The sequence below is a fragment of the Eurytemora carolleeae genome, unplaced genomic scaffold, assembly GCF_000591075.1.
Source record: "Eurytemora carolleeae unplaced genomic scaffold, Eaff_2.0 scaffold299, whole genome shotgun sequence".
Lineage (NCBI taxonomy): Eukaryota > Metazoa > Arthropoda > Copepoda > Calanoida > Temoridae > Eurytemora > Eurytemora carolleeae.
This window is the reverse complement of record NW_019396463.1, coordinates 64762-90912: the sequence shown is the minus strand read 5'-3', so window position 1 is coordinate 90912 and position 26151 is coordinate 64762. Positions and strand designations below refer to the sequence as shown.

The 26151-nt window shown below is 31.9% G+C and overlaps 1 protein-coding gene across 1 annotated transcript; it reads left to right on the top strand.

Annotated features, from left to right (window-relative positions):
* Window positions 1-155: 155 nt before the first annotated feature.
* On the top strand, window positions 156-22719 carry LOC111703745 (uncharacterized). Its single transcript, XM_023475783.1, has 21 exons — window positions 156-280; window positions 847-912; window positions 1126-1231; window positions 3334-3433; window positions 3665-3748; window positions 7882-7924; window positions 8058-8104; window positions 8168-8258; window positions 8724-8807; window positions 9869-9914; window positions 11102-11182; window positions 11672-11765; window positions 13597-13706; window positions 15053-15178; window positions 15991-16076; window positions 16683-16754; window positions 17809-17854; window positions 18467-18573; window positions 19251-19363; window positions 21765-21832; window positions 22247-22719. Exons 2-21 carry the CDS (start codon window positions 864-866, stop codon window positions 22308-22310), a joined length of 1617 nt encoding a protein of 538 aa, XP_023331551.1. The 5' UTR covers window positions 156-280; window positions 847-863; the 3' UTR covers window positions 22311-22719.
* The last annotated feature ends 3432 nt before the right edge of the window (window positions 22720-26151 follow it).

Here is a 26151-nt window from a genome sequence, read left to right as displayed (position 1 = left end):
ACGGTTTAAGGATGGTTGAAGACAAAAATTTTGCCAGCAAAATCTGCGAAACACGATTTACAAAGAAAAAATATTAGTTTAAAGATCAATGGGTAACAGCGAAAATTGTCCCTTGAAAGTCTCATTTACTTGAAAAAAGGTTTGTTGAGCAGAAGAGTTGAGATTCTTCACAGTGAGAACAGAAACAAATCTGATATTTTAACCAGCCTGCAGTGCTACTGTCTGGATATTAACCAGGAGGGAATACAAGCAGTATACACAACATTACCTTCAGGCTTAGGTCACAGTAGTTACAAAAATGCAGATTTTTTCAATATACTTTTTTGATGGAAGAAATGTCCATATTATTCTTTTAAATACATTGATAACCAGAAAACAATGGAGTAGGAAGAGGACATTATAGCAATTCTTGAGTCTATTTGATATTGTTATAAAGCAAATAGTTTTACTAGACACTTAAAAAGACTTATTAAGTGAAATGGGTCTGTTTACACAGTGCAGAATTGCCGTGTCTCATGCTCATAGGATTTTTAAAGTTAAAACTTAATTCTAAAAGTCGTCTTACTATTTCTGGTTATCACTGTAGACTGTAGACGTAGTGTCAAGAGACCCTCCGGTTAAGGTTGGCATTTCCGATTGACAGTGGTACCATTTAAACCTTAGTTTATTTATCCTGACAATTTGTATAGATTAAAATTAATAAATTTTTCAGTTAGATGATATGTATCTCAATTCATCTTGCAATATTTTTACGTTCAATGTTCTGCCCAAAATTTAAAACTTTTCAAAAAAAGAATATTTTTTAAAGTAACAAATTAATTGTCTTATTTTTGTATTATTTTTTAGATGGAAAGGGCAAAACAATGAGCATTGTCAAGCATGGGCTTCAAGCTGGAAATTGGACCAAGCTAGGTCAATCTATTATGTTTTGTAGATTAGAATTTTGTCATGGCAAAACAACCGTTCAATTGAATTAAATAAATAAATTAATTATCTTTTATTTTAATGCATGGGGAAAAAAATTTCCCCGTTGATATTTTTTAAATCAAAACATATTTTGCATAATTTACTAAATTTAGAAGAATCAAATATTATGTTAATTAAATTTAGTTTTTATTACTCCAGGTTTGATTTCCAGCTCTGCTCCTGATCTATATCAACTTAGCTTAACCAATGATAAAGAGAACCTTATTGGTAGCGTTGTAGAGGGGTTCATCATTTGGCCGCTGGGGTAGGTTTATTATTTTCCTGCTAATAGCTTTATAATTTGGCCGCTAGAGTAGGTTTATTATTTTCCTGCTAATAGCTTTATAATTTGGCCGCTAGAGTAGGTTTATTATTTCCCTTCTAATAGCTTTATAATTTGGCCGCTAGAGTAGGTTTATTATTTTCCTGCTAATAACTTTATAATTTGGCCGGTAGAGTAGGTTTATTATTTTCCTGCTAATAGCTTTATAATTTGGCCGGTAGAGTAGGTTTATTATTTTCCTGCTAATAGCTTTATAATTTGGCCGCTAGAGTAGGTTTATTATTTTCCTGCTAATAACTTTATAATTTGGCCGGTAGAGTAGGTTTATTATTTTCCTGCTAATAGCTTTATAATTTGGCCGGTAGAGTAGGTTTATTATTTTCCTGCTAATAGCTTTATAATTTGGCCGCTAGAGTAGGTTTATTATTTTCCCGCTAATATCTTTATAATTTGGCCGCTAGAGTAGGTTTATTATTTTCCCGATAATATCTTTATAATTTGGCTGCTAGAGTAGGTTTACTATTTTCCCGCTAATATCTTTATAATTTTGCCGGTAGAGTAGGTTTATTATTTTCCTGCTAATAACTTTATAATTTGGCCGGTAGAGTAGGTTTATCATTTTCCCGCTAATAGCTTTATAATTTGGCCGGTAGAGTAGGTTTATTATTTTCCTGCTAATAGCTTTATAATTTGGCTGGTAGAGTAGGTTTATCATTTTCCCGCTAATAGCTTTATAATTTGGCCGGTAGAGTAGGTTTATCATTTTCCCGCTAATAGCTTTATAATTTGGCCGGTAGAGTAGGTTTATCATTTTCCTGCTAATAGCTTTATAACTTGGGACATAAAATGTCGTCATTCAACTCTGAGTTTGGCCCAGAATAGCCTAATCATTTGGCTGCAGGAGTATGATTATAATTTTGCTGCTAGAGTACCATTTTTCTGATAGCGTAGAGTTATCAGTTTTTACTGGGATAGGTTCACCATTTTTGATGCTAGAGTAGAACTGTCATTTTGCCACTAGAATAGCTTCATAATCTGGGGGCCTGGATCTTAGACTACCTGTCTGTTTGTATTAGCCCAATTGTATACTTCGGACAGTTTACTGATCAAGGATTTTAAGAGATCATGGCCTAATCATACAGTACAAACATCAAATATGCAGTACGCTTTCGGAGTACAAGTGTGTGGGGAGGTTGAGTATCTTGAATTTTACTCAGTTTTCTCAGAACGGTTTGTTATTGATGAAATATTGCTCTGTAAAAGACTGTAATATTACGTCTGCCTGCGAAAATGGAATCCTGCACACGATAAAGGAGAAGTGGATTTCAATAGTTAAATGGAAAACAAAATCTCATAACTAAGTATTTCAGAAATCACCCCCGAGTACTGTAATATACAGATTGACCTTTGTAAGTGGAGTACATGGCCTGTACAATAAGTAAATGATTATCATCGCTCTATATACTATAACCTCGTTGTTCATAATTTTGAGTAGGTTAGGGTATAATTTTGTTTATAGAATAGTTTCATAATTTTACCTCTATATTAGGGATATATATTTTCACTGGAACATCTTTTGGTTAATTTAGCCATCATGGTAGGTTTAATATTTTGCCGCTAACATTTTGAGAATAGCTTTTAAATTTGGCTGCATAGTGTATTCAGTGTATATGATTATCATTTAGCCACTTTTGGTAATGTAATGCAAATCGTTTAGACACAGAGAATTATTTACCAAGGAGTATGGAATAAAAGAGAGAAGGAATCGACCCGGCCCGCCATACCATATTATTGTTCCTGCTTTGCAGACAGTACTCCATTTGAATATTCAGAATAAGTTATTGTATGCATTGAACTGTAAAAAAAGTAGGCTGAATAACGCCAAACAAACACACTTTTTTTAAGATGCAAAAATATTGGCAAACAACTAAATTTAAAAATGCATGCATAATCTTTCTCCATTCCATACTCCTTAATTGTTCCAAGTGGAAAATTTAAAAAAAGGGGAAAACTGGAACTCTATAAAATTTTTTTTTTACAATTTTTATTAATATTTTATTAAAAGGTTAAAAAAATGTATTCAGGCCAAATGGAATATCTACCCTGACTAAACTAAATCTACCAACAGAGTTCAGAAATGTTATTTCAAGACCAGCAGGATCTAATTCATGTATTATTAACAAGGTACGTTTACATGAGGTTACATCAAGATTGTCTTGTTTAAAAAAAAAATGTCTTGACTTCTACTCAGATGTTTCAAAGGATTTGACATGTTTATTGAAATAATTTCACCCTTAATACATAAAATATAATATTATTTATCATATAAATATTATTTTTAAATTGAAATAATAATCTTTTTAATTGTTTGGATACAATCATTATACTGTACAGTGCAAATTGTAAACTGTACAGGAGAAAGATAAGGCTATAGCTGGTGTACGTGAGTACATGTTCATATGGGATGTCCACTCGGAAACACTGATTAAATATTTCAAGGTAAACCATTTTTGATGTGCCTTGGTTTGTTTCAAGGGTGTAATGCTAGGAAAGTTAATTGCGGTCGTGTATACTCTGCGTACACATTGAAACCAGTTCTCTTTGGGCGGTAAACAAGAATACATGCATCAGTGTTCGTTTAGTATCCGAGGAGGTTAAAAGCATTAAATTTTGATAATTTTGATAATTCACATAATAGTTTCCTATGACTAGAATATTTCATTGATTTTTTATGTGAAAGATGGATGCCATCATGTCAGGCTTTGACATCCGTCTTATGTTTACATTACCGCCCAGAGACAGTACACTGCAGTACAAAAGATTTGTACACTTCTTAAATAACTTTCCTTGCATTACATCCTTGGGTTTGTTTAAAAAAAAAAAAAATTTTTTATGAATATTTGGTTGAATTACACTTTGCCCAATTTTGTCCCTGACAGAAAGAAATTTGCAAAAAGACGAAACAAAAACAAACATTGTATAACGATCGTTTTTAATAGTTTTCCCATTTTTTTAGAATACAAATTTATTGCTAATTTTTTTAAGAAACCAATCTGGCAAAAAGGCTGGAACCTTCACTGATACAGAGTTTAATAAATCCAGCGAGCTGGGTTCAGCTCGTGCTTGGACGTTATCACTGTCCTTAGGCATTTCGAACGATTCACTTGACGAGCGTGTAGCTATAAAAGTCTATAATGGCACGGGAAAACAGTCTATTTACGCTATTTAGTACACTGGACAGGGCAAGTGAAACTTACTCCTTGTCATTTCCATCCTTGCCTATAGTTTCGAACTAGGGGTCACCAATTTAGCTACGCTCGGAAGGATAAACGCTGGGTTTAAATAAATACTTTATTACTGACTAAATTTACTTTATCAATTTTAGAAATAAAAATAATATGTCTATTCATGGTGACGTGGCAGATCTGACTCCCTCTTGCCGCGTCTCTCCATCCGGTTTAAACTTGGATCGTCTTCCGCCACACCATGACGATTTGTAGTGTACATCTAGCTTGCAGAGAAAGAACAATTAGGTCTTGCTGGGCTGAACAGAACCTGGCAGTACACTCTACTTGAAAAAAAGGAAATAAAAGTGTAAAGAACGTGAGGTTTCTCTATGCTTCCCTTTCCCATCCCTCTTGCCAGAAACAAGGAAAATTGAAACATTCACATTAGAATTCATATAAACTGTGCACCATACTATGTTGCCAGTTTATACTCTGCCAGCTGCGAGGAAAATATTGCTGTAGACGAAACCATACTCTGAAGCACTGTCCTATATGAACTTACAAGAATCAAGAATTATTTTGTCGAAAATATCCATTCCTTGCCTAACCTTTCTTATCCCATTTTTCATTAATAATGTGGAATTCTAACAATGGATCTTCAGAATTTTCAAACCCCTGTTTAGCAGTGACTTTTATTTTTCCAACCTGTAAGAATATAAATATGAATAATAACTGTCACAAAACAAATTCACTTCTCTTTTTAAAAAAATAAAAAAATTTAATTTGAAAATTAATTGTAAAAAAACTATGACGATTTACAATATTTTTTGTTACAGTTACAGTTACAGAGACTAACATCGATTTGATTTGATTTTTTCACATTCAATGATTTTTGTGCTCTAAAAAAGTCCAGAGGTTTAACACATACAGGGATAAGCAGAAAACTGTAGAATAAGAAGACAACATTGTTTGCAATACTGACCTGCATTAGATGCTGATACAAAGTAAATAGCTTAACTAATAACTAGTAAGTTAATTAATCACTTATTAAGAAAAATGGATCTGTTTACGTTGCACAATTGCTGTGCCTCAAGTTCATTGGAATATTAAAAAAATAGCTTGAGTCCTAAAGTCGACTTCCTATCTGAGTGTTTTGGTTATCACTGTAGTATACCCTATTTTCTACTAGTTTGCATTTATCTTACGAAATGAAGCAAAAATAACTAAAACGATTTTGGTTAATATCTTTTTGGCAATGAATAAAGTGTTTTTAATGTTTAACGTAATAAAGCAAACATATCGAGCTTACAATTTGTAAATGGGCAAATCATCTCGGATTAATGTGGAGCTTCTTACAGGCAAATAACCATGGAGGTTCAAAAACCTCAAAACTACCAGCATTTGTAACTGAAAACTAAATAAAAGAAGGGTTTGTTCATGTTCTTTTTAGATCTAGTTTCTTGTAAACAACACAAATCTAAAATAACGAGCCTTGTTTACAATATGTATTATTGTTTACAATATGTTTGTTATTGTTTACAATATGTGTGTTATTGTTTACAATATTTTTGTTATTTTTTACAATAAAACTATAGGGTTACTGTACATAATTCTTTTTCTTACATAAATGCAATTCCAAAAATTTGAAAACAATACTGTTTCTTTACCAACCCATCAAGTGAACCATCAAGATACTGATTCTTTACCAAACCATCAAGTGAACCATAAAGATACTGTTTCTTTATCAAACCATCAAGTGAACCATAAAGATACTGATTCTTTACCAACCATCAAGTGAACCATTAAGATACTGATTCTTTACCAAACCATCAAGTGAACCATAAAGATACTGTTTCTTTACCAAACCATCAAGTGAACCATAAAGATACTGTTTCTTTACCAAACCATCAAGTGAACCATCAAGACACTGATTCTTTACCAAACCATCAAGTGAACCATCAAGATAATGATTCTTTACCAAACCATCAAGTGAACCATCATGATACTGATTCTTTACCAAACCATCAAGTGAACCATAAAGATACTGATTCTTTACCAAACCATCAAGTGAATCATCAAGATACTGATTCTTTACCAAACCATCAAGTGAACCATCAAGATACTATTCTTTACCAAACCATCAAGTGAACCATCATGATACTGATTCTTTACCAAACCATCAAGTGAACCATCATGATACTGATTCTTTACCAAACCATCAAGTGAACCATAAAGATACTGATTCTTTACCAACCCATCAAGTGAACCATCAAGATACTGTTTCTTTACCAAACCATCAAGTGAACCATAAAGATACTGATTCTTTACCAAACCATCAAGTGAACCATAAAGATACTGTTTCTTTACCAAACCATCAAGTGAACCATCAAGACACTGATTCTTTACCAAACCATCAAGTGAAGATACTGATTCTTTACCAAACCATCAAGTGAACCATAAAGATACTGATTCTTTACCAACCCATCAAGTGAACCATCAAGATACTGTTTCTTTACCAAACCATCAAGTGAACCTTCAAGATACTGTATTGAAGGCAGCAAATTAAAAATTTAGATTGTAATTTTTAAATAGTTATGGGTCGTCTTTTTAGTCTAATTCTTTGTGGGTAATCGTGTCGTTTCCGTTTTCCCTATTCCTTGAATGTGTAAACAGGGTAAACAACCAACACTGCCACTCCTGTATGCCGAGTCCATTAGCGCATGATCCAATCAGGGTTCAGTCATGTATTTGTTGTGTATTCTGAACCAATAGAAATAGTATGGTGGTAACATCTATATTTCTATCTCATTATCCAATCAGAGTTGTGAATCTTTTAATCGGCGCTAACAGTAAATGGAAATATTTACTTCTACTGAAACTATAGTGCTGCTTTCTTTGACAATTCTGAATATTCTTGAAGAGTCGTGTACACGATCAATACAATGAAGACTATTTTCGATTTCAATTTTTGATTTCTAATTTCAAACAGCTAGGATACCTTAAACATTATCACAAAGAGAAGCTGTCAATAAACAGGTTTTATTTGTTTACTTGCAAACTTTTTATCTGAAACAAGTTTGTTGGAAATCAAAACTTGAATAGAAAAGTCGTCGTAATTGTATTGATATAAACGTCGACCGTCGACAACTGTAGATAAATTTGGTTGTTACAAGAGCCCCGTTATAATCGAAAGATAAATATTCTAACCCTCATCATTTTAGTCCTGTGCATTTTAAATGCAATTAGCAATATTTTTTATTCTGAATTTTAAGCTATTTTTTCCTAAATCAATGAAAGCTTTGACTCTACCCTTTCCCCGCAAAAAATCCACGATGACAAAAATAGACATTCTTACGATGTCTTCGGTAATAATACATTTTCAAAACATCATTTATTATTTATTAGGCCCATTATGGACGGATCATTCACATGTCCTCACTTACAGAAGGTTAACATATTAATTATTTTTAATTTAAATTATTTTCTTTTTGACTTTCCAATATTTTTCAATCTCTTTCATGGGTATCAAAAACCAATTTAGCATTTTATAAATTATTTCTAATTTAAAAATCTTTTCGAAGGAGATTGGAACTGCGCTGTATCTTCTTCAATGGATCGAACAATTAAGGTTAAAAATTTCAAATATTTTTTTCATTTTTTGTTTAAATGACAAAATGATGAATATTTCCAGGTTTGGTCAATGTCTAATATTGTAGAGCAGGTTTATCATATTCAGAAACATGAAAATCAAATAGAAAAACTGGAGGTGGGAGAAAGTGCAGGTTAATTGTTTGTAAATTTTCACGTGTCTCGAATTGATGAAATTCAAAACAAAAATATTTCTTTTAAATAGCCTCAATTTTCCAAGGTTTTAAAAAATCTTATCAAAAAGGAACTGAGTCTTTGCTACAAATTCTAATTTTCTAATTTCTATTTCTTTGCAAACTAATGTTGTAGACTTTAGATATTTCAAATTATGAATACTGATAGATTAAATAATAAAAGTTTAAATATTAAAGGTTTGTACTTTCAGGTTTCAAAGATATAGGAATTTGAAAATTTTAGTTTGTGGCAAAGACTCAATTCCTTTGAACACATTCTTTGGCATTATTTTTATTTGGCAGTTTCCATGACCCGGAGTAATGTTGGAATATTGTAGAGTTGGCTGTTTCCATGGCCCGAAGTAATGTTGGAATATTGTAGATTTGGCAGTTTCCATGACCCGGAGTAATGTTGGAATATTGTAGGGTTGGCTGTTTCCATGACCCGGAGTAATGTTGGAATATGGAATCTAAAAACTGGAGAACTAACAACTAATATTTCAAAGGTTGGTTAACACACAAGGGTCTAAACACTCGTCACAAACTCTAATTTTCTAGTCCCTACAACATTGCAACCAGATGATGATTTATCATTTCGTCATAGTCTTAGTTTAAAATATTAAAGGTCTACAGCTATATTATGCAGTTTGTGTGTGTTTAGTTCCTTCACTTAGTTTAAAATATTAAAGGTTTACAGCTATATGATGCAGTTTGTGTGTGTTTAGTTCCTTCACTTTTTTTCAAATTTTTTTATTTTTACGGATCTTTTATCCTAGCCGAACAAATTAATATTTATAATATTTAAAAAAAAATTTCAAACAAGCTCTGTTCATGGCAAAATGGGGATCATATTTTTTTTCCTTTTCGTTTTTATGTCTACAACTTTGTCTTTGGAAACCTGTTATTTTGTGTACACCTTTTGGTTTCTTTTGAACAAGTTTGTTCTGCTTTTAAAGTTTTATAGTTTTTATGTCAAGCATTTTGATTTAATTTCATTTTAAAACAAGCTTTTTTTTTAAATTACAAGTTTACAAGTTAACAAAGATAAACTGTAATTGACAACCTATATGTGTTTCTAATGCTGTCTGAAAAATTGGAGAAAAAATCAATGTATTAATGTTTACGAAGATCACTGTATAAAAAATCAATGTATTAATGTATACGAAGATCACTGTATAAAAAATCAATGTATTAATGTATACGAAGATCACTGTATAAAAAATCAATGTATTAATGTATACGAAGATCACTGTATAAAAAATCAATGTATTAATGTATACGAAGATCACTGTATAAAAAATCAATGTATTAATGTATACGAAGATCACTGTATAAAAAATCAATGTATTAATGTATACGAAGATCACTGTATAAAAAATCAATGTATTAATGTATACGAAGATCACTGTATAAAAAATCAATGTATTAATGTATACGAAGATCACTGTATAAAAAATCAATGTATTAATGTATACGAAGATCACTGTATAAAAAATCAATGTATTAATGTATACGAAGATCACTGTATAAAAAATCAATGTATTAATGTATACGAAGATCACTGTATANAGCTGTATCAGAGTCGGATAAACTGTACATCTGGAGCTTAACCAACAGGTTGGAAATTTTCATATTTTTAATTTGACAAAATTAGATTTTCTCGACATGATCTATTCTCCACAAAGAATGAGATTTCAGATACGACTGTTCGGATTCTGTTCACATTTCAGATACGACTGTTCGGATTCTGTTAAGTTTTTCTTTCTTACATAAGTTCGTCATTAACGTTTCATTCTTTATGGGTAACCCTGTCAACAATAATGTTCCAATTTGAAAATATATTTCTGCTCAGAATCAAACATAATAATTATATCATAATAATCATTATTTGAAATTAAATATATTTCTGTTCAGAATCAAACATATAATGATTTTATAACTGATACAGGTCACATGAGACTAAAGTAAATTGCAAATAAGCTTGAAGTCTGATATTATAGCTTCATTAAAGGAAAAAGATATTGAGAAATTGTTTCTAGTATGTAACCGGATAAGTAGGTAATTTCCTAGAGAACGATTTTTATACTCCCCCCTTCCCCCTATCAATTTTTTGTACATTTTGAATAATTGATCATGTGGCCGCAGCGCCCGGCCCCCTCGTCTGCCCTAGTCTCGGCGCTCAACCCCATAGCATGTCCTAACCACAGCGCTCGGCTCCCTAGCCTATCCTAGCCGCACCGCTCGGCCCCCTAGCCTATCCTAAAATTGAATACTAGGACGGACCCGATAAGTCTGCTTTTATCATACATGTTCAAAAAATTAAATAAAAAGAAAACGTATTCCATATTCGTGAAATAGAAAACGCATTCCATATTCGTGAAATTAGAAAACGTATTCCATATTCGTAAAATAGAAATGTATTCCATATTTGTGAATTAGAAAACGTATTCCATATTCGTGAAATAGAAAAGGAAGCAATTTAAGAAAAAACAATTTATCAAATAATATACAGAAATAAAACAGATAATAATATTTGATCCTAAACGCCCCTAAACCTTCTTTTAAAGAAGTCTGGTGAGGTTTTAATTTCTGTAGACTGACATGTCTAATTCCCAAAAGTATCCTTTAAACTATTGTACAAGCACGGATGGCGTGGATATTCTTATTGCTATATGCTACAAATAAAGCGCCGGATGACTCGAAGTTAAGACAAGAATTATTGTTGATAAAGGTTTAAAGAGTATATTTGTAATTTGAGCATCTTAAAAGTACATTCCCTGTTAAGATTTGCTTTAATTATCTAGAGCTGTAGTATCAGCTACTGAGGAGCCTGGAATAGAACAAATGTTCTTTAATTCCATGGATTTAAGAATAATCACTGCCAGGTCAATGTATTTCAGTTTTTTTTTCAAAAAAGAATTTTACGAAACAAAATGTTCCCGTTTCACGACAATCTTCAGTAGTCAACATTATTTGAAGAAATCACTATGCATGCAGATAAATTTTCTACAGTCACGTGATCATGATCGTATAACAGATATAGTGCCTTTTCAGTTGTATCAGACCATAGATCAATTCAAGTAACAGATAGGACACAAGATGCATGTGTCTTTTCAAGATTTATAAGTAGGCAGAAGCTCAAAGGAGTTACGCGTACGCGTAGTCTGTGTATAACAGACTCTCTCTCTAAAAAGACGACAACTAATGTCTTATCTGTTATTTTATTTAATCTATGGTTTAGATATTCGTCTAAATTAATTATACTTGATGCTTACTAAAAATGAATATTATCGTTGGAAATTTTATTTTTTAATCTCAATATGAAGAGTTCACTAACTGCACTATATGTGTAATATCTTGTAGCTTATGTTTAGACCTTTGGAAAATCAGGTTTACATATCCTGCAGAGAGGTTTCTACTTTAAACCTTATCTACGATATACAAACATATATCAAGAAGTTTAGACAGGTTAGAGTAATATTATGCTCTCAAGATTTGGAATTGATCCCAGGACTTTAGAGTTGTTCCCAGGGTTTTGGAGTAAAATGTGAAAAGGAATTGAGTTTTTGCCACAAAATCAAATCTTCTGATCCCAATATCTTTGCAACCTGATGGTGCAAACCTTTGATATTTCAAACTAAGCTTATTTTATCTTTAAGTATTAATAGTTTAAAATATCTAAGGTCTACGACATTGGGTTTCAAAGATATAGAGATTAGAAAATCAGAGTTTGTTGCAAAAACTCAACTCCTTAATGATTCTAATTTCTAATGAACCATTGTACAGCAATAAGAAACAATTCAAGCTTCCAGGGCATTTACTTTCGAATTTAAGTTTTAGGAAAACTGAAGTTTTTCAACTTTTCTTGATCTTTTCAGGCATTTACATCCTTTATCAACTCCTTTATCCGACCTTTTTTGAAAAGTCCTTTATAAAGGGTACTTTAAACCCTAAAATTGAAAAAAGGGCTCTACGACCCCTTTTTTACTCTCTTTGTTTACATATTTGCAAGGAAAAAATCGCAAATTTCTGTCCAAGTAGCCTTTGGCGATCATATAGTTTTGATTAGCCAAACTGACAACAATTCTGTTTAACCTTATACATTGGTTAATGTAAAAAAAAAATATTTTTTTTTCAGCGAAATACATAAAGGTTTCATTTTAGCTGGTAATAGATCTCTACATCTTTATAAATTATCCTTATAAAGATGTATTAGATCAACTCAAATGAAACCTTTATGTATCTGGCTAAAAAAAGATATTTTTTCATTAACCAATAATCTTTAATGTATAAGGAAAAACAAATGTCTTTAGTTTGGTTAATCAAAACTATATGAATTACTACTTGGACGGTAATTTGCGATTTTTTCCCCGCAAATATCTGAACTAAATAGCTGAACAAAATAACTGAACAAAATAACTGAACAAAATAACTGAACAAAATAACTGAACAAAAATAGCTGAACAAAATAACTGATCAAAATACCTGAACAAAACAATTGAACAAAATAACTGAACAAAATAATTGAACAAAATAACTGAACAAAATAATTGAACAAAATAACTGAACTAAATAACTCAACAAAATAACTGAACAAAATAACTGAACTAAATAACTGAACAAAATAAGTGAACTAAATAACTGAACAAAATAACTGAACAAAAATAGCTGAACAAAATAACTGAACAAAATAATTGAACAAAATAACTGATGAAAATAACTGAACAAAATAATTGTACAAAATAACTGAACAAAATAATTGAACAAAATAATTGAACAAAATAACTGAAAAAAGGGGTTGTGGAGCCATTTTTCAGTTTTCGTTTAAAGTACCCTTATTAAAGGTCGGATATATTTTCACATTTTATTCCAAAACCCTGGGAGCAACTCTAAAATCCTGGGGAGCACTTCAAAACCCTGGGAGGAATTTCTTTCAAAACCATGACAGCAGCCACCCTGTCCTCGCTGAATCTTGATTAGAAACCTATTTCAATAATATTTCAAAGGTCGTCTTTGTTGTTTAAGTTGTTTAACTGTTTAAGATCGACCAAAAACCGGATATTTTTTTTGGGGGGGAGGGATTTTCCCCATAGACTAATAGAGAAGAAAATAAATTTATATCCAGAGGTGTAGGGGGGGGGGCTATTGGGGCTCAGCTCCCCTTAGATCAGAGAAATAAATTTTTCCAGGGGTTTTAGCTCAAGATCCATTGCAATCGGGTACTGTGCCTACAGAAAATAAAAACAATTTCAAGCACCCCTTCCCCCTGGAAAGATTTCCTGTATATGCCCCTATTTAGGTTTGTGTAACCCCTGACAATTACTATCTGGTCCTACTGGGTTATGATGATACTGCAAGGAAGGAACAGTTATCTATCTATCATCTTTATAAAGGAACATATCTATTCAGGTTCATGGCTATTTTTTAAAGAGAATGTTGGAATGTATGTGTGTTAAACATTTCGGGCCTTGTGCCAGCAAGCTGTGACGTTCGAACAAAATTAAACGTGTGTCACCCTGGACTAACCGTTGGAAAAAAATGTTTTCCCAAAAACCCAGCCCAAAGGGATTTATTTTTTTTTGGGCTTTTTTGGGTTTTTCAATTTGAAAGTAGTTTAAACCTACTAAAATTCATACTAATTCATAATAATAAGACTATTTAAGTAATGGATGAACTTTATAGTTAAGCTATAAACATAATAAGTACTCTTCAAATACAATAATATCACCTTCCTTCTTCATAGGGGGCCTTTACAGGGGAATTACTGCAATTTTTTGATATTTTAGTTCTATGAATTTCAGACTAATTCTATTTTCTCACTTGGATATATATTTTTGATTGGGGGTGGGGCTACTCAGATTAATCGGTAGATATATGCTTAAGAAGGAAGACCACTGTTCAATACCGAAAAATTCTTTAGATCACTTATCACATATGAATGATAAAGATATTTTATAGACTTATTCTATCGCAACATATTTGAAAACTCATGAGAAAAGAATAAATGTGCCAGTTTTAATGCTGTAAGCTCTCTAAAATTTTTCATGCCAAACCTGGTCACTAACTTAGTTTCTTCAATTGTTTTAATTCAACCGCGTTTGGTCTTTAATTAATTCAACAATCTTTAAACTTCTTTTTTTCTTCCTTTACTTTTTCATCAAAAACGCATATGTCGACAATTAGTAAAATAGATAAAAAGAGAATAATTTATGTTTAATCTCAAAAGTCGTAATCGAAAGTCGCTTTGTAAGTTAGATAATGGTTTCCACTAAATTCAAGAAAACCAAGAGTTTTCTTAGTTCGGCCCCCTGCACTGCACTGGTTGCGGTTGGACTCAATGGCTTTTCGGATATCAGACATAAGTATAAGATAGTTACCTTGCAAATACTACATTATCTCTCCTTCAAACAAAACTAGCAGAAAAAACATGTTTAAAAAATATACATATATATATATTATAGGTTCTGTTAGTGTTCAGTTATATTAGAGATAGAAAAAGAAATTTTTGAAAAACAAATTCTGTGAACTCAACCCAGAATGAAATTCTGTGAACTCAATTCAGAACAGCAAACTTTTTTTAATGTTCTTCACTCTTCAGTTTAAGATTTGAAAAGTTTGATGGCTCTTAGTTCTAGGGGGGGAGGGGCTACACCTCCCCCCCTTTACAGGTCTAGGGGAAGGCACAGCCCATTTCCTACCACCTCTATACGTCCTTTGTTGGACTATAAATAATTTAATTTTTTCTATTTTACTAGGATACAACTCCGGTACCCCCAGCTCCGGGACGTTTACAGACTAGTTGGGTTTAATCAGTTTCACGTAGCTCTTATAGACTCGGAGAAGGCAAATCTTATTAATCTCAGAGAAAAGAAATTCTCTAGGTATAGTTTTATCTATGGGTTTATAACGCAGCCTTTATAAACACATAAGCATTTTTCCCATTACTATATCTTTGCAAAGGTTTCTAGCGAAAAGGAAAATCGTTTCACTAAATTTTCGTTTGTTTTAATATGTTTCGCGAAAAAAATTCGCGAAATAAGAACAACGAAAATTTCGCGAAACATCAATTAAAGTATAGAAAGAGAAATTAATAATTGTGATACAATAAAACTCTAATGCTGAGCTTTTGTTTTCATGAACATTTCGCATCAATTTCACAATTTTTCGCTTATAATTAATTTTCGCGAAAAATGTACGTGTACGGTGTAATACGTACGAAAATATTCGCATTTTTTGCAAAAATTTTCGTTTGCTGGAATTCCTAATCTTCGCTTAACCTGATGGTGACCTTTGATGATTCAAACTTACACTATTCGATCTAACTGAATTCATAGATCTACGATATCGTGTTTCAAAGATATAAAAATTTGAGTTTGTGGAAAAAAAACTCATTTCCTTTTTTTATAAACCTCTGACTATAAGTTTTCAAAATAGATTATGAAACATATTTTCACCGGAAACCAAAATATGCAAGCTCAAACTCAAAAAGCAATCAGGATGTTGCCAATTACTCTTTTAAGTTGAAACTAGAAACAGACACATTGCAGTTTTAAACTGCCCATGTCCAAGGCTACAAAAATATAAGGGAGTTGGTGAGGTAAAGTTAAAACCCAAGTCGTTGAGACACTCCAAAGTTGACGCAGTCTTAAAATCTTATGCATAACTTTCAAAGGCATTTGATTTTTTTTTCCAGGTCGATTTTAAAATGGAGTGGAGAGAAAACTAAAGATCAGAACTATGGACTTGGTGCCCCCGCCAGAGGGGGTCTTTATCTCATAGGTAAATTGTTTCACCCCCCTGTTTTTAGCTTGCGTGTAACTTAATTTATCTCTTTTCTTTGTAATATATATTTTTATTCTTACGTAGCAAGTTCTCATAATGTTTTATAAGTCTTGAGGGATTTGAGTCGATACCAATATATATTTGATATTTTTGTAAGAATGACTATGGTTGAATTATAAGTTCACTATAAATGTTTAACCTTTTAGTAAAAGTAGGAAAAAAGAAAATAAAGACTAAATAGTTCTTTATTTATATAACATAAAATATTCAATAGATTTTTTCAAAATTTGTCTAAATTAAAGAAATTATTGTTGTAAATTCAACTGACATTTCATTTAAAAAGTGTTAGACCCATTGATAACTTTATTTATGGTATGAAGATATCTTTGTTTTTCTAACTTGAAAACTGTTTAATTCACCATTTCTTTCTCAGGCAGAAATACTGAGGACCCAAAGTTAAAACTTATCAATTTGCAAAGAGACAATTATTGATATTTTGTGTATTTAATTTGGATCAGAAAAAGCTTGTTTAAATCAAATTTGACCAAGCAAAATATTACTTCCAAATGACAAGTATTAAAAGTGTAAAAATAGTATTTTTAGATTTGAAATCAGGGAATATATCTGCTACCTACATAGAGCAAGTGAACGAGGGTGTTTTTAGAAGAAATGCTGGTGAGGAAATCATTATCATCGTAGGTCTATTCAGAGTTACCCACAAAGGATGAGACTTCAGAGACGACTGTACGGAATTAATTCTGTCTGCTTTCTTATGTTCACGATTCTTTGCAACTGCAAACTTAAGTTTTTTCTTTTCCAAATCATTAAATAAGCCATCTTGAAGGCTTTGAACGATACATATAAAACATCTATCTGATTTTTCTGTCTCAAGAAATTGAAATAAAATTTATACGAAAATTCATATATATGCAATTTTGTATAAAAATGTGTAGTATAAAACATATCATATTCCACAAATACGAAACCAATCTGAAAACGACGATATGCCACCGAAACCTGAGAATCTTGTTCCTTTTATACTTGTTCAATTTTTATTTTGCATTTTTAATAAATATAATTGATAATATTATTTCATATAGTCTCATTGGCGGGAGTTCTTGTGACGTAATACTGACTCGTAAATTTTTATTATGAATTATATCCATTAAAAATGTAAACAAAAATTAAAAAATTATTAATGGAACAAACCTGAGATTCTCAGGTTTCTATGGGACATAGTCGTTTAAACCTAGTACTTTTATACAAAGTTTCATATATATAGATTTTCGTACAATTTTGACACAGTTTTATATCAATTTCTCGAGACAGGAACATCAGATAGATGTCTTATATGTATCGTTCAACGCCTGAGCTTCTCAGGTTTCATCCTATACCCCCTTTCATTTTTCCTTTTCAGTCCCTATAAGGCAGAAAACTGTATTGAACTCTAGAATCGCTATATTTTAAGTGTTTTAGGTCGTCTTTACAGTCTCATCCTTTATGGGAAACCCTGTACAAAGGTTTAACTACAGCCAGCTTAGTAGTGAAAGTAATTAATAATAAAATCATTTTATACTGATAAATTTCTTTTTATACTTAATATAGATTGATTGGATTTGGATGATGTATTAATTCCCAAATTCGCCGTTCTAAAATTTTAAAATGGACCAAAAAATTTATCATTTACCATTTATGAAAAGAGATGAGCCTCGATCTGAATTATTTCCAGGGTTTACAGAGAATGAAGAATATGTTTGGTATTATCACAGTGGAAGGTAATCATTTCATTTCTCAAGGGATTGTTAGAATTATTTAAAGTAAGACCTAAATATAAAAATGCCACAAACCATTCTGCCACAACAACGCATGAGTTTTATTTGATGATGGAGATATCTTCTTTTTGTCGGAAATGATCAATTTGCGGAATTAACTTTTCTTAAAAGTTGCTTATAAATTTTTACAGCACAGACGTGCAACAAAATATTAGAGATTTGACCCTTTTAAGATTAAAAAAAAACTACTGCTTGTGCTAGAGTTGAATGGTTCCTGTGATTTACCGTTTTTAACTGTTAAAGCATCTTAAAATTTAAGAGTAAACTATAATTTAAACTTTCTTTTAAAATAATCTTTGGAATATATTTTCATATTTGTTTCATTCATATAGTTAAGGGGAGGAGGGGGGGGGGGGGGGTGGTACAACTGAAAAATTTTAAGAATAATTTGGAGCGTTCGAGTCCTGAAGTTATTCTTTTAACAAAATTAACGTCAGAAGCTTTACAGCAGCGACATTTGAGAATTTTAAACGAAAAAAAGTTTTTTAGTAAAAGAAATCTTTTTATTTTAAAAGGGTAAAAAAGAAACAATAACAAATAAAAGGTTTAATTTAGGAAGACTATCAGATTGTTTCGAACCCTGGAAGGAGTAATGATCAGTAACTTGTGCATAGCAGGGGATATTCTAGCCATAGCGTCAACCTCATGGTCTTTACTAGCAGGTTATATATATATATATAAATTATTATATACTAGCTTGGGAACCCAGCGTTGAACAGGGTACTCAGAGTTATTCCCGCCGTTTACCCGCACTAATACGATTTTTACCGGGAAACTAACTTTTCTACCCTCTCAACTTAGAATCTCAAAACCAAGAAAATTCCTGTAGGTCTCCCGAGTTAACCAATATTTGATGCAAATCGGTCCAGGGGTTCCTGAGTTATGATCGGACAAACAAACAAACAGACAGAAAAACAGAGATTACAACTTTATATATGTAGACAATATATGATATTTAAATTTTTTTTTTTAAATTGATGCAGTTCATTCCGAAAAGTCGTCCTTGAAGTGGATAACCCTTTATATCTAATATGTAACACAACCCCTACTTCTTTTTCAGTGGGTCGTTATATATAAGGTTAGATTTTTATACAGATATATTTATCTAATATATCTATTGCATGCTATAAAACAATATTAAGCAAGATTTTAAATCACATTTAACTGTAAAAGGTGAACCCTCCTTTAATCTCCGAAAAATACTTCTTTTTTAGAAATATACTTTTATTTAAATTTCAAACCTTCAAACTTTTAGATTAAAATTCGTTATCATTCATCTACTTTGATAAAGTTCAGAAATTCTTAATAAACTTTTTAAAATAAAAGATAATGTTTCTAGGTGGTGTTGACGGTTCATTAAGTATGTACTGCATAGCTGATCCAAGGATTCAAGAGAAACGAAACCTTCTCTTTAACCTTCCCAGCAGAACAGGAGACCTGGATACATCCCAGGTTAGAACCAGATTACAGTTGTACAGGAGACCTGAAAACATCCCAGGTTAGAACTAGGATACATCAGTACAAGAGACCTGGATACATCACAGGTTAGAACCTGAATACAGTAGAACAAGAGACCTTGATACATCCCAGGTCAGAACCTGAATATAGTAGAACAAAAGACCTGGATACATCCCAGGTTAGAACCTGAATATAATAGAACAGGATAACTGGATACATCCCAGGTTAGAACCACGATACAGTAGAACAGGAGACCTTTATACATCCTGGGCTAGAACCTGAATATAGTAGAACAAAAGACCTGGATACATCCCAGGTTAGAACCTGGATATAATAGAACAGGAAGCCTGAATACATCCCAGGTTAGAACCAGGATACAGTAGAACAAGAGACCTTTATACATCCTAGGTTAGAACCTAGATATAATAGAACAGGAGTCCTGGATATATCCCAGGTTTGAACCAGAATACAGAAGAACAGGAATCCTGAATACATCCCAGGTTAGAACCTGGATATAGTGGAACAGGAGACCTGTATACATCCCAGGTTAGAACCAGGATCAGTAGGGCAAGAGACCTTGATACATCCCAGGTTAGAACCTAGATATAATAGGACAGGAGACCTGGATATATCCCAGGTTAGAACCTAGTAATAGTAGAACAGGAGACCTGGATACATAACAGGTTAGAACCAGGATACTGTAGAACAATTGAGACCTGGATACATCCCAGGTTAGAACCTGGATATACTAGAACAGGCCTGACCTGAATACATCCCAGATTAGAACCAGGATACAGAAGAACAGGAAACCATGATACATTCCAGGTCAGAATCGGGATACAGTATAGAACAAGAGGCCTGGATACATTCCAGGTTAGAACCTAGATATAGTAGAACAGGAGACCTGGATGCATCCCAAGTTATAACTAGGATACAGTAGAACAGGAGTCCTGGATACATGACAGGTCAGAATCAGGATACAGTATAGAACAAGAGACCTGGATACATCCCAGGTTAGAACCTAGATATAGTAGAACAGGAGAGCTGGATGCATCCCAGGTAAGAACCAGGATACAGTAGAACAAGAGACCTGGATACATCCCAGGTTAGAACAAGGATACAGTAGAACAAGAGCCCTGGATACATCCCAGGTTAGAACCAGGGTACAGTAGAACAAGAGACCTGGATACATCCCAGGTTAGAACCTGGATATAGTAGAACAGGAGACCTGGTTACATCCCAGGTTAGAACCAGATTACAGTAGAACTGGAGATCTGGATATATCCCAGGTTAGAACCAGGATACAGTAGAATAAGAGACCTGGATACATCCCTGGTCAAAACCTTGATATAATACAGGAGACCTGTATACATACCAGGTTAGAAAATTGATATAGTAGAAAAAAAGACCTGGATACCAAGTTAGAACCTGGAAACAGTAGAAAAGGAGACCTTGATACCAGGTAAGAACCAGTATATAGTAGAACAGAAGACCATGATACCGTGTAAGAACCTGGATATGGTAGAACAGGAGACCTGGATAACAGGTTAGAAACTGGATATAGTAGAACAGGAGACCTGGATACCATAATTAATTTGAATGTTGTTTAATTGATCTAAAATTGATTGATTTGAATGTTGTTTAATTGATCTAAAATTTGTTAATTTGAATGATTTTTAAAGGATCGAAAATTGATTCATTTGAATGTGGTTTAATTGATCTAAAATTGATTGATTTGAATGTTGTTCAACTCTAAACAGGCGTTTTTTTTCATAGCACTCTCATTTTTGACACATATCACAGTGAAATTTTGTGACTTTTATTGAATAGTAATTTAAAGGATTCTTTATTAAAAAATATTTTTTTTTATTTATAGGGTAGGGTACAGGGCGGAAAAAATAAAGCTACAGATCTAAAAAAAATTATTTTTGAAAAGCCTTTTTGACCCTTTTATAGGCATTTTTTAAACCCTCCCTAGCACCCAAAGTAATCGGTCTAATTTTTTCAATGAGTTGGCCTTGAAAAATTGGACTATGAACATGCATTTCAACCCTATACTTATATACTCTAAGGCCTTTTTCTAGGGACCCCCCCCCAGCTGGGCTATACATAGGTTCAGACCCCCAGCCTTCATAGGGTTAATTGATCTAATATTAATTAATTTGAATGATTTTAAATGATTTAAAATTGATTGATTTGAATGATGTTTAAATGATCTAATATTGCTAGATTTAAATAATGTATAATCATCTAGAATTAGATCCTTTAAATTATATTTAATTGATCTAAAATTCATTGATTTGAATGATGTTTAATTGATCTAAAATTCATTGATTTGAATGATGTTTAATTGATCTAAAATTCATTGATTTGAATGATGTTTAATTGATTTTAGTTAATGCTGCGACGGAATCCCCTGGTTAGGTTCAGGGTAGCAGCTAGAGTCAGTATTCTTCTTCTCAGTTTATCTACAATTCACAGCGGTAGCCTTAAAATCATTATACAATTGATTATGAATGAGATATCTTTGTTTATGTTTTTGAAAACTGATTATTTTCAATTTTGAATTCTCTGCAAAATTGGAACCAGCACTCAAATACTATTAAAGGAAGAAAGACGATTTAATCTTCCACATTATTAAACAGCTAAAGGTTTCAACGGTACCGTTGTGAATCGGGTATACCCCATTTTTAAAATTTAATATCACTTTACATAATACATTACATCTGCATTCCATTTAATGGCGACTAAAGCATTTGTAATGAGCATAACAACCAATTATTTTAAATTAAATTAAATATATGAAAAATTTGTATCAAAATTACCTTTCAAAATCAAGAATACTCTTATCTCTCTTCAATCAATATTGTTTTTCAGGAGATTAGAAAGATTAAGACAAAGGAGACCGAAATCAGAAAATGATATTTGTAGCATTTCATGATTAATAAATTTTTGATTTCTTGCCAAAACAAAATTTCGATAAAAAAGCATTCATATCTATTAATTCAAAAAAGGATTTAGAAAATTCTACACTTTTATATTAGCCCCCCCCCTCACCCCCCTCTACAACTTGTTTTTTAAATCTCTTCCCTCCGCTTTGTGTAATTTGTTTGCGGAACTACTTTTTCAAATGTTGTGCTGTTGCCAACTTTTTGTATTGTGGGCGGAGGAGAGAAAGCAGTTTTCTAACTCTTAATCAATCATTTTTACTCGCGGTCAATCAGATCCTCGTTTTATTCAAATTACGCGCATATTTAATTCAACATTTTTAATCTTGAAACTTGTGATATAATTTCATTATTATTGCTTACATAGAGGTATGCAATATAAAACAAGTTTTAATATTTACAGCTGCACATAAGATATTATAAAAATAAAGCAATACTCCAGAATTTTAAGAAAAAAATTCTTTGTTTTAATATTTTGGATCGATTAGAGATGTGTGTTTAGAGTATAGTCGACTAGTAACCTGATATCGAGGCTAAAACACGTTGACCCCTCTAGCTAGTCAAGCAGACAGTATACTCTTTGGACTCAGTCTGTTAGCTTTGTGAAACATAATTTCATGATTATTGATTTAAACTGGTTTATTGTTGTTTTTCAATTTTAGACTTTGTTTAGAATAATAATTAGACGGTATTTGTTAATAAACAAATATGAAAATAGTTCACCATTTTTTTCATATAAAAAAAGATGTTTTTTTCTAGATCATTAATTTTGGTATTTCAAATTAAGGTTACAATTTGAATACAATGCAAAGATTTGCTTTGTAACACCGGGAATATCACCATGAATTAAGGAAATCCGCGAATATGATAACGTCGCAAGTTCTTTTCATCCTACGAAAACCCGACAATGATTCGTTATTTTGTTGATAAATGCTGTTTGGAACATTTGTTTTAAGTATCGTTAATCTTGAACGCTTGATCTTGATATCTAATTAGGGATTTCTAAGTTTTAGGATAAATTCGTGATCCCTTGGTTGAATTTATCCCTGCAGGGTATGACCAACGTGGGATACCACATAGTATATTGATATTCTTTTGATGACAGGTTTCAAACTATTCTCTCTATATAAACTGTTTTTTCTTTGATTCTTTATTCAGATGGGGATACTTGGTAGATTTGTCACAGTTTAACAAAAGATGGAAGGGAAGAAGAGAGTGTGGTTTTACTGAAATAGATTGAAGTATATAGCAATAATATAACATTGATTAGAACAATTTTTATAATGATTGCATTTAATTACTTACATAAGTGTCATCTATTAAGAAAAGAAATCAAAATATGTCTACATCAGTGTCCTTGGTTGGTTTAGGTCTTACTGAAGTTATACCAAGGATCCATGCATATACATTTAAATAGGCTTTACAAGGCGTGCATACAGCAATTGGAAATGTACATATTCTATATAGGTAAATGGGAATAGATCAAATGCCTATTTTCAAAACACATAGGAATTAAATTAATCTTTACTCCGTCACTACAAACTAGCCAGGAGGACAAGTTAAATTCAATTAATATTACACCAAGAGGAGAAGGTAAAATTCAATTAACATTACGCCAAGAGAAGGTAAAATTCAATTGACATTACGCCAAGAGGAGAAGGTAAAATTAAATTTACATTACGCCAAGAGGAGAAGGTAAAATTCAACTGACATTCTCCAAGAGGAGAAGGTAAAATTCAATTGACATTCGCCAAGAGGAGAAGGTAAAATTCAATTGACATTCGCCAAGAGAAGAAGGTAAAATTCAATTGACATTAGCCAAGAGGAGAAGGTAAAATTCAATTGACATTACGCCAAGAGGAGAAGGTAAAATTCAATTGACATTACGCCAAGAGGAGAAGGTAAAATTCAATTGAAATTACACCAAGAGGAGAAGGTAAAATTCAATTAACATTACGCCAAGAGAAGGTAAAATTCAATTGACATTACGCCAAGAGGAGAAGGTAAAATTCAATTGACATTACGCCAAGAGGAGAAGGTAAAATTGAATTAACATTACGCCAAGAGGAGAAGGTAAAATTCAACTGACATTCTCCAAGAGGAGAAGGTAAAATTTAATTGACATTACGCCAAGAGGAGAAGGTAAAATTCAATTGACATTACACCAAGAGGAGAAGGTAAAATTNATGTATATTTGGCTACATATTGTCAATTCAAAACAATTTCGTTCTTCTCAATTAGAGGATTTATGATAAAAGAATATAAGATTTCAATCTTATGTGGAGTTTTCTATATCTTGACGTGCTTAATTAACCAAACAAAAGCTCTGATTTCTGATAATATAAGGATGTATATTCTATATACAGCTGACCTGAACCTGAAGTAGGTTTAACTATAGGATCAAGAAATCTAGTAACTATTTATAACACTATAATTTTGGTTCGCAGTGTTGTAAAGTTTTCGTACAGAAATTTTCTCTTTATTGAGAAGGTTCAATTTGAGCCTTTTTGGATTAAATTTTATCCCAAGCTTTACTGAGGGACAACATACAATCTAAAAAGGCTAGAACCTTCGAGATATAGAGAAAATTTTATTCCGTGAAGGTTTCCTGATTTTAGATCAATTTCCACTCAAATCCTAGGAGTAGCTTAGCATAGCTACAAATTTTCAAATTACTTTTCTAACTATTCATCCTGAATTCTCTGCTTGAATCATGGTTTCAGTGGTTAATAAAATCAAATATTTTTCATTTTTTTTTTCATTTTTACGTAGTTTCCATCTAATTTTGGCCTTATTTTTTAAAGAAATTAAGTGCTTGCCACCTCTTATTTTTGAAACCTGATGGTGATGTTATTAAAGTTTCGCAGAGTTTTTTATTTCATTTTTGGAAATACCCTTTTCTGTTCTGTTTATCTAGCTCATCAAACTTAAAATATTTTTTCTAAACTTATGTATGTTCCGAGAATAAAAGAATAACAAAAAAATATTTGTTCATATATATCAGGCTTAAGAAACATGTTATTTAAAAGTATAAGCTCATATGACTAAACATTCTTAGAATCATTAAAATTCCAAAAATGCAAAAGTTGATATTCACATTAAATGTATTTTTTCATGTATATGCACTATTTATCGTCTATAACTTAAGAATAATATAATTTGTCTATTATAAATGTCAGTTTCATGAATGGATTTTTTAGATTTTGGAGAATCGTTTTGTGAAATCTAATAATTAGTAAAAATTTGTGTTGTAAACCCTGTCAAACCTTTTTTAGACCAAAATGCTATAACAGTTTGAACGAGTAAATCATATTTTTCAGGTATGTTTATACATTATATTGTCCATTATTATATTGGCAATATAATTCTTCAGTTGATAGAGAAAACTACGAATTTAGTTAATTAAAGACACAATAAAGAAGACATGCAGGCTGTAGGACTGTTTTAGGGATAGAGACTTTTCCATGAACTCAGATATCTTTGCAAACCAGTTTCGTAGTCCGTAGACCTTTGACATTTCAGACAATAAATTCTGTTGTATCAAATAATCTAAGTTTGAAATTTCAAAGGTTTCCAATTACAGTTACACCATCAGGTTGCAAAGCTAGGGAATAGAACATCTGAGTTTGCGGCAAAAACCATTTTCTTTAAGAAAATCATGTTTTTTAATGTTATATATAATTTTAAGCATTTAGAAATAATTTTACACATTTTAGATCTTTTAAATCTTACATTGTATAGATCAATTCTTCCTTTCATATTAGATCAGAGTTTAAGCTATAGTGGGTCAAAAGAGTATGAAAACAAATTTCACAGTACTTTACCCTACAGTAT

What these genes read in the sequence shown, in the direction of transcription:
- LOC111703745 (XM_023475783.1), top strand. Translation starts at nt 864, where the DNA reads ATGAGCATTGTCAAGCATGGGCTTCAAGCTGGAAATTGGACCAAGCTA. An exon ending in CATGTCCTCACTTACAGAAG is followed by an intron (nt 7,925 to 8,057) that starts GTTAACATATTA and finishes ATCTTTTCGAAG; the next exon opens with GAGATTGGAACTGCGCTGTA. An exon ending in AAAGGAACATATCTATTCAG is followed by an intron (nt 13,707 to 15,052) that starts GTTCATGGCTAT and finishes CTATTTTACTAG; the next exon opens with GATACAACTCCGGTACCCCC.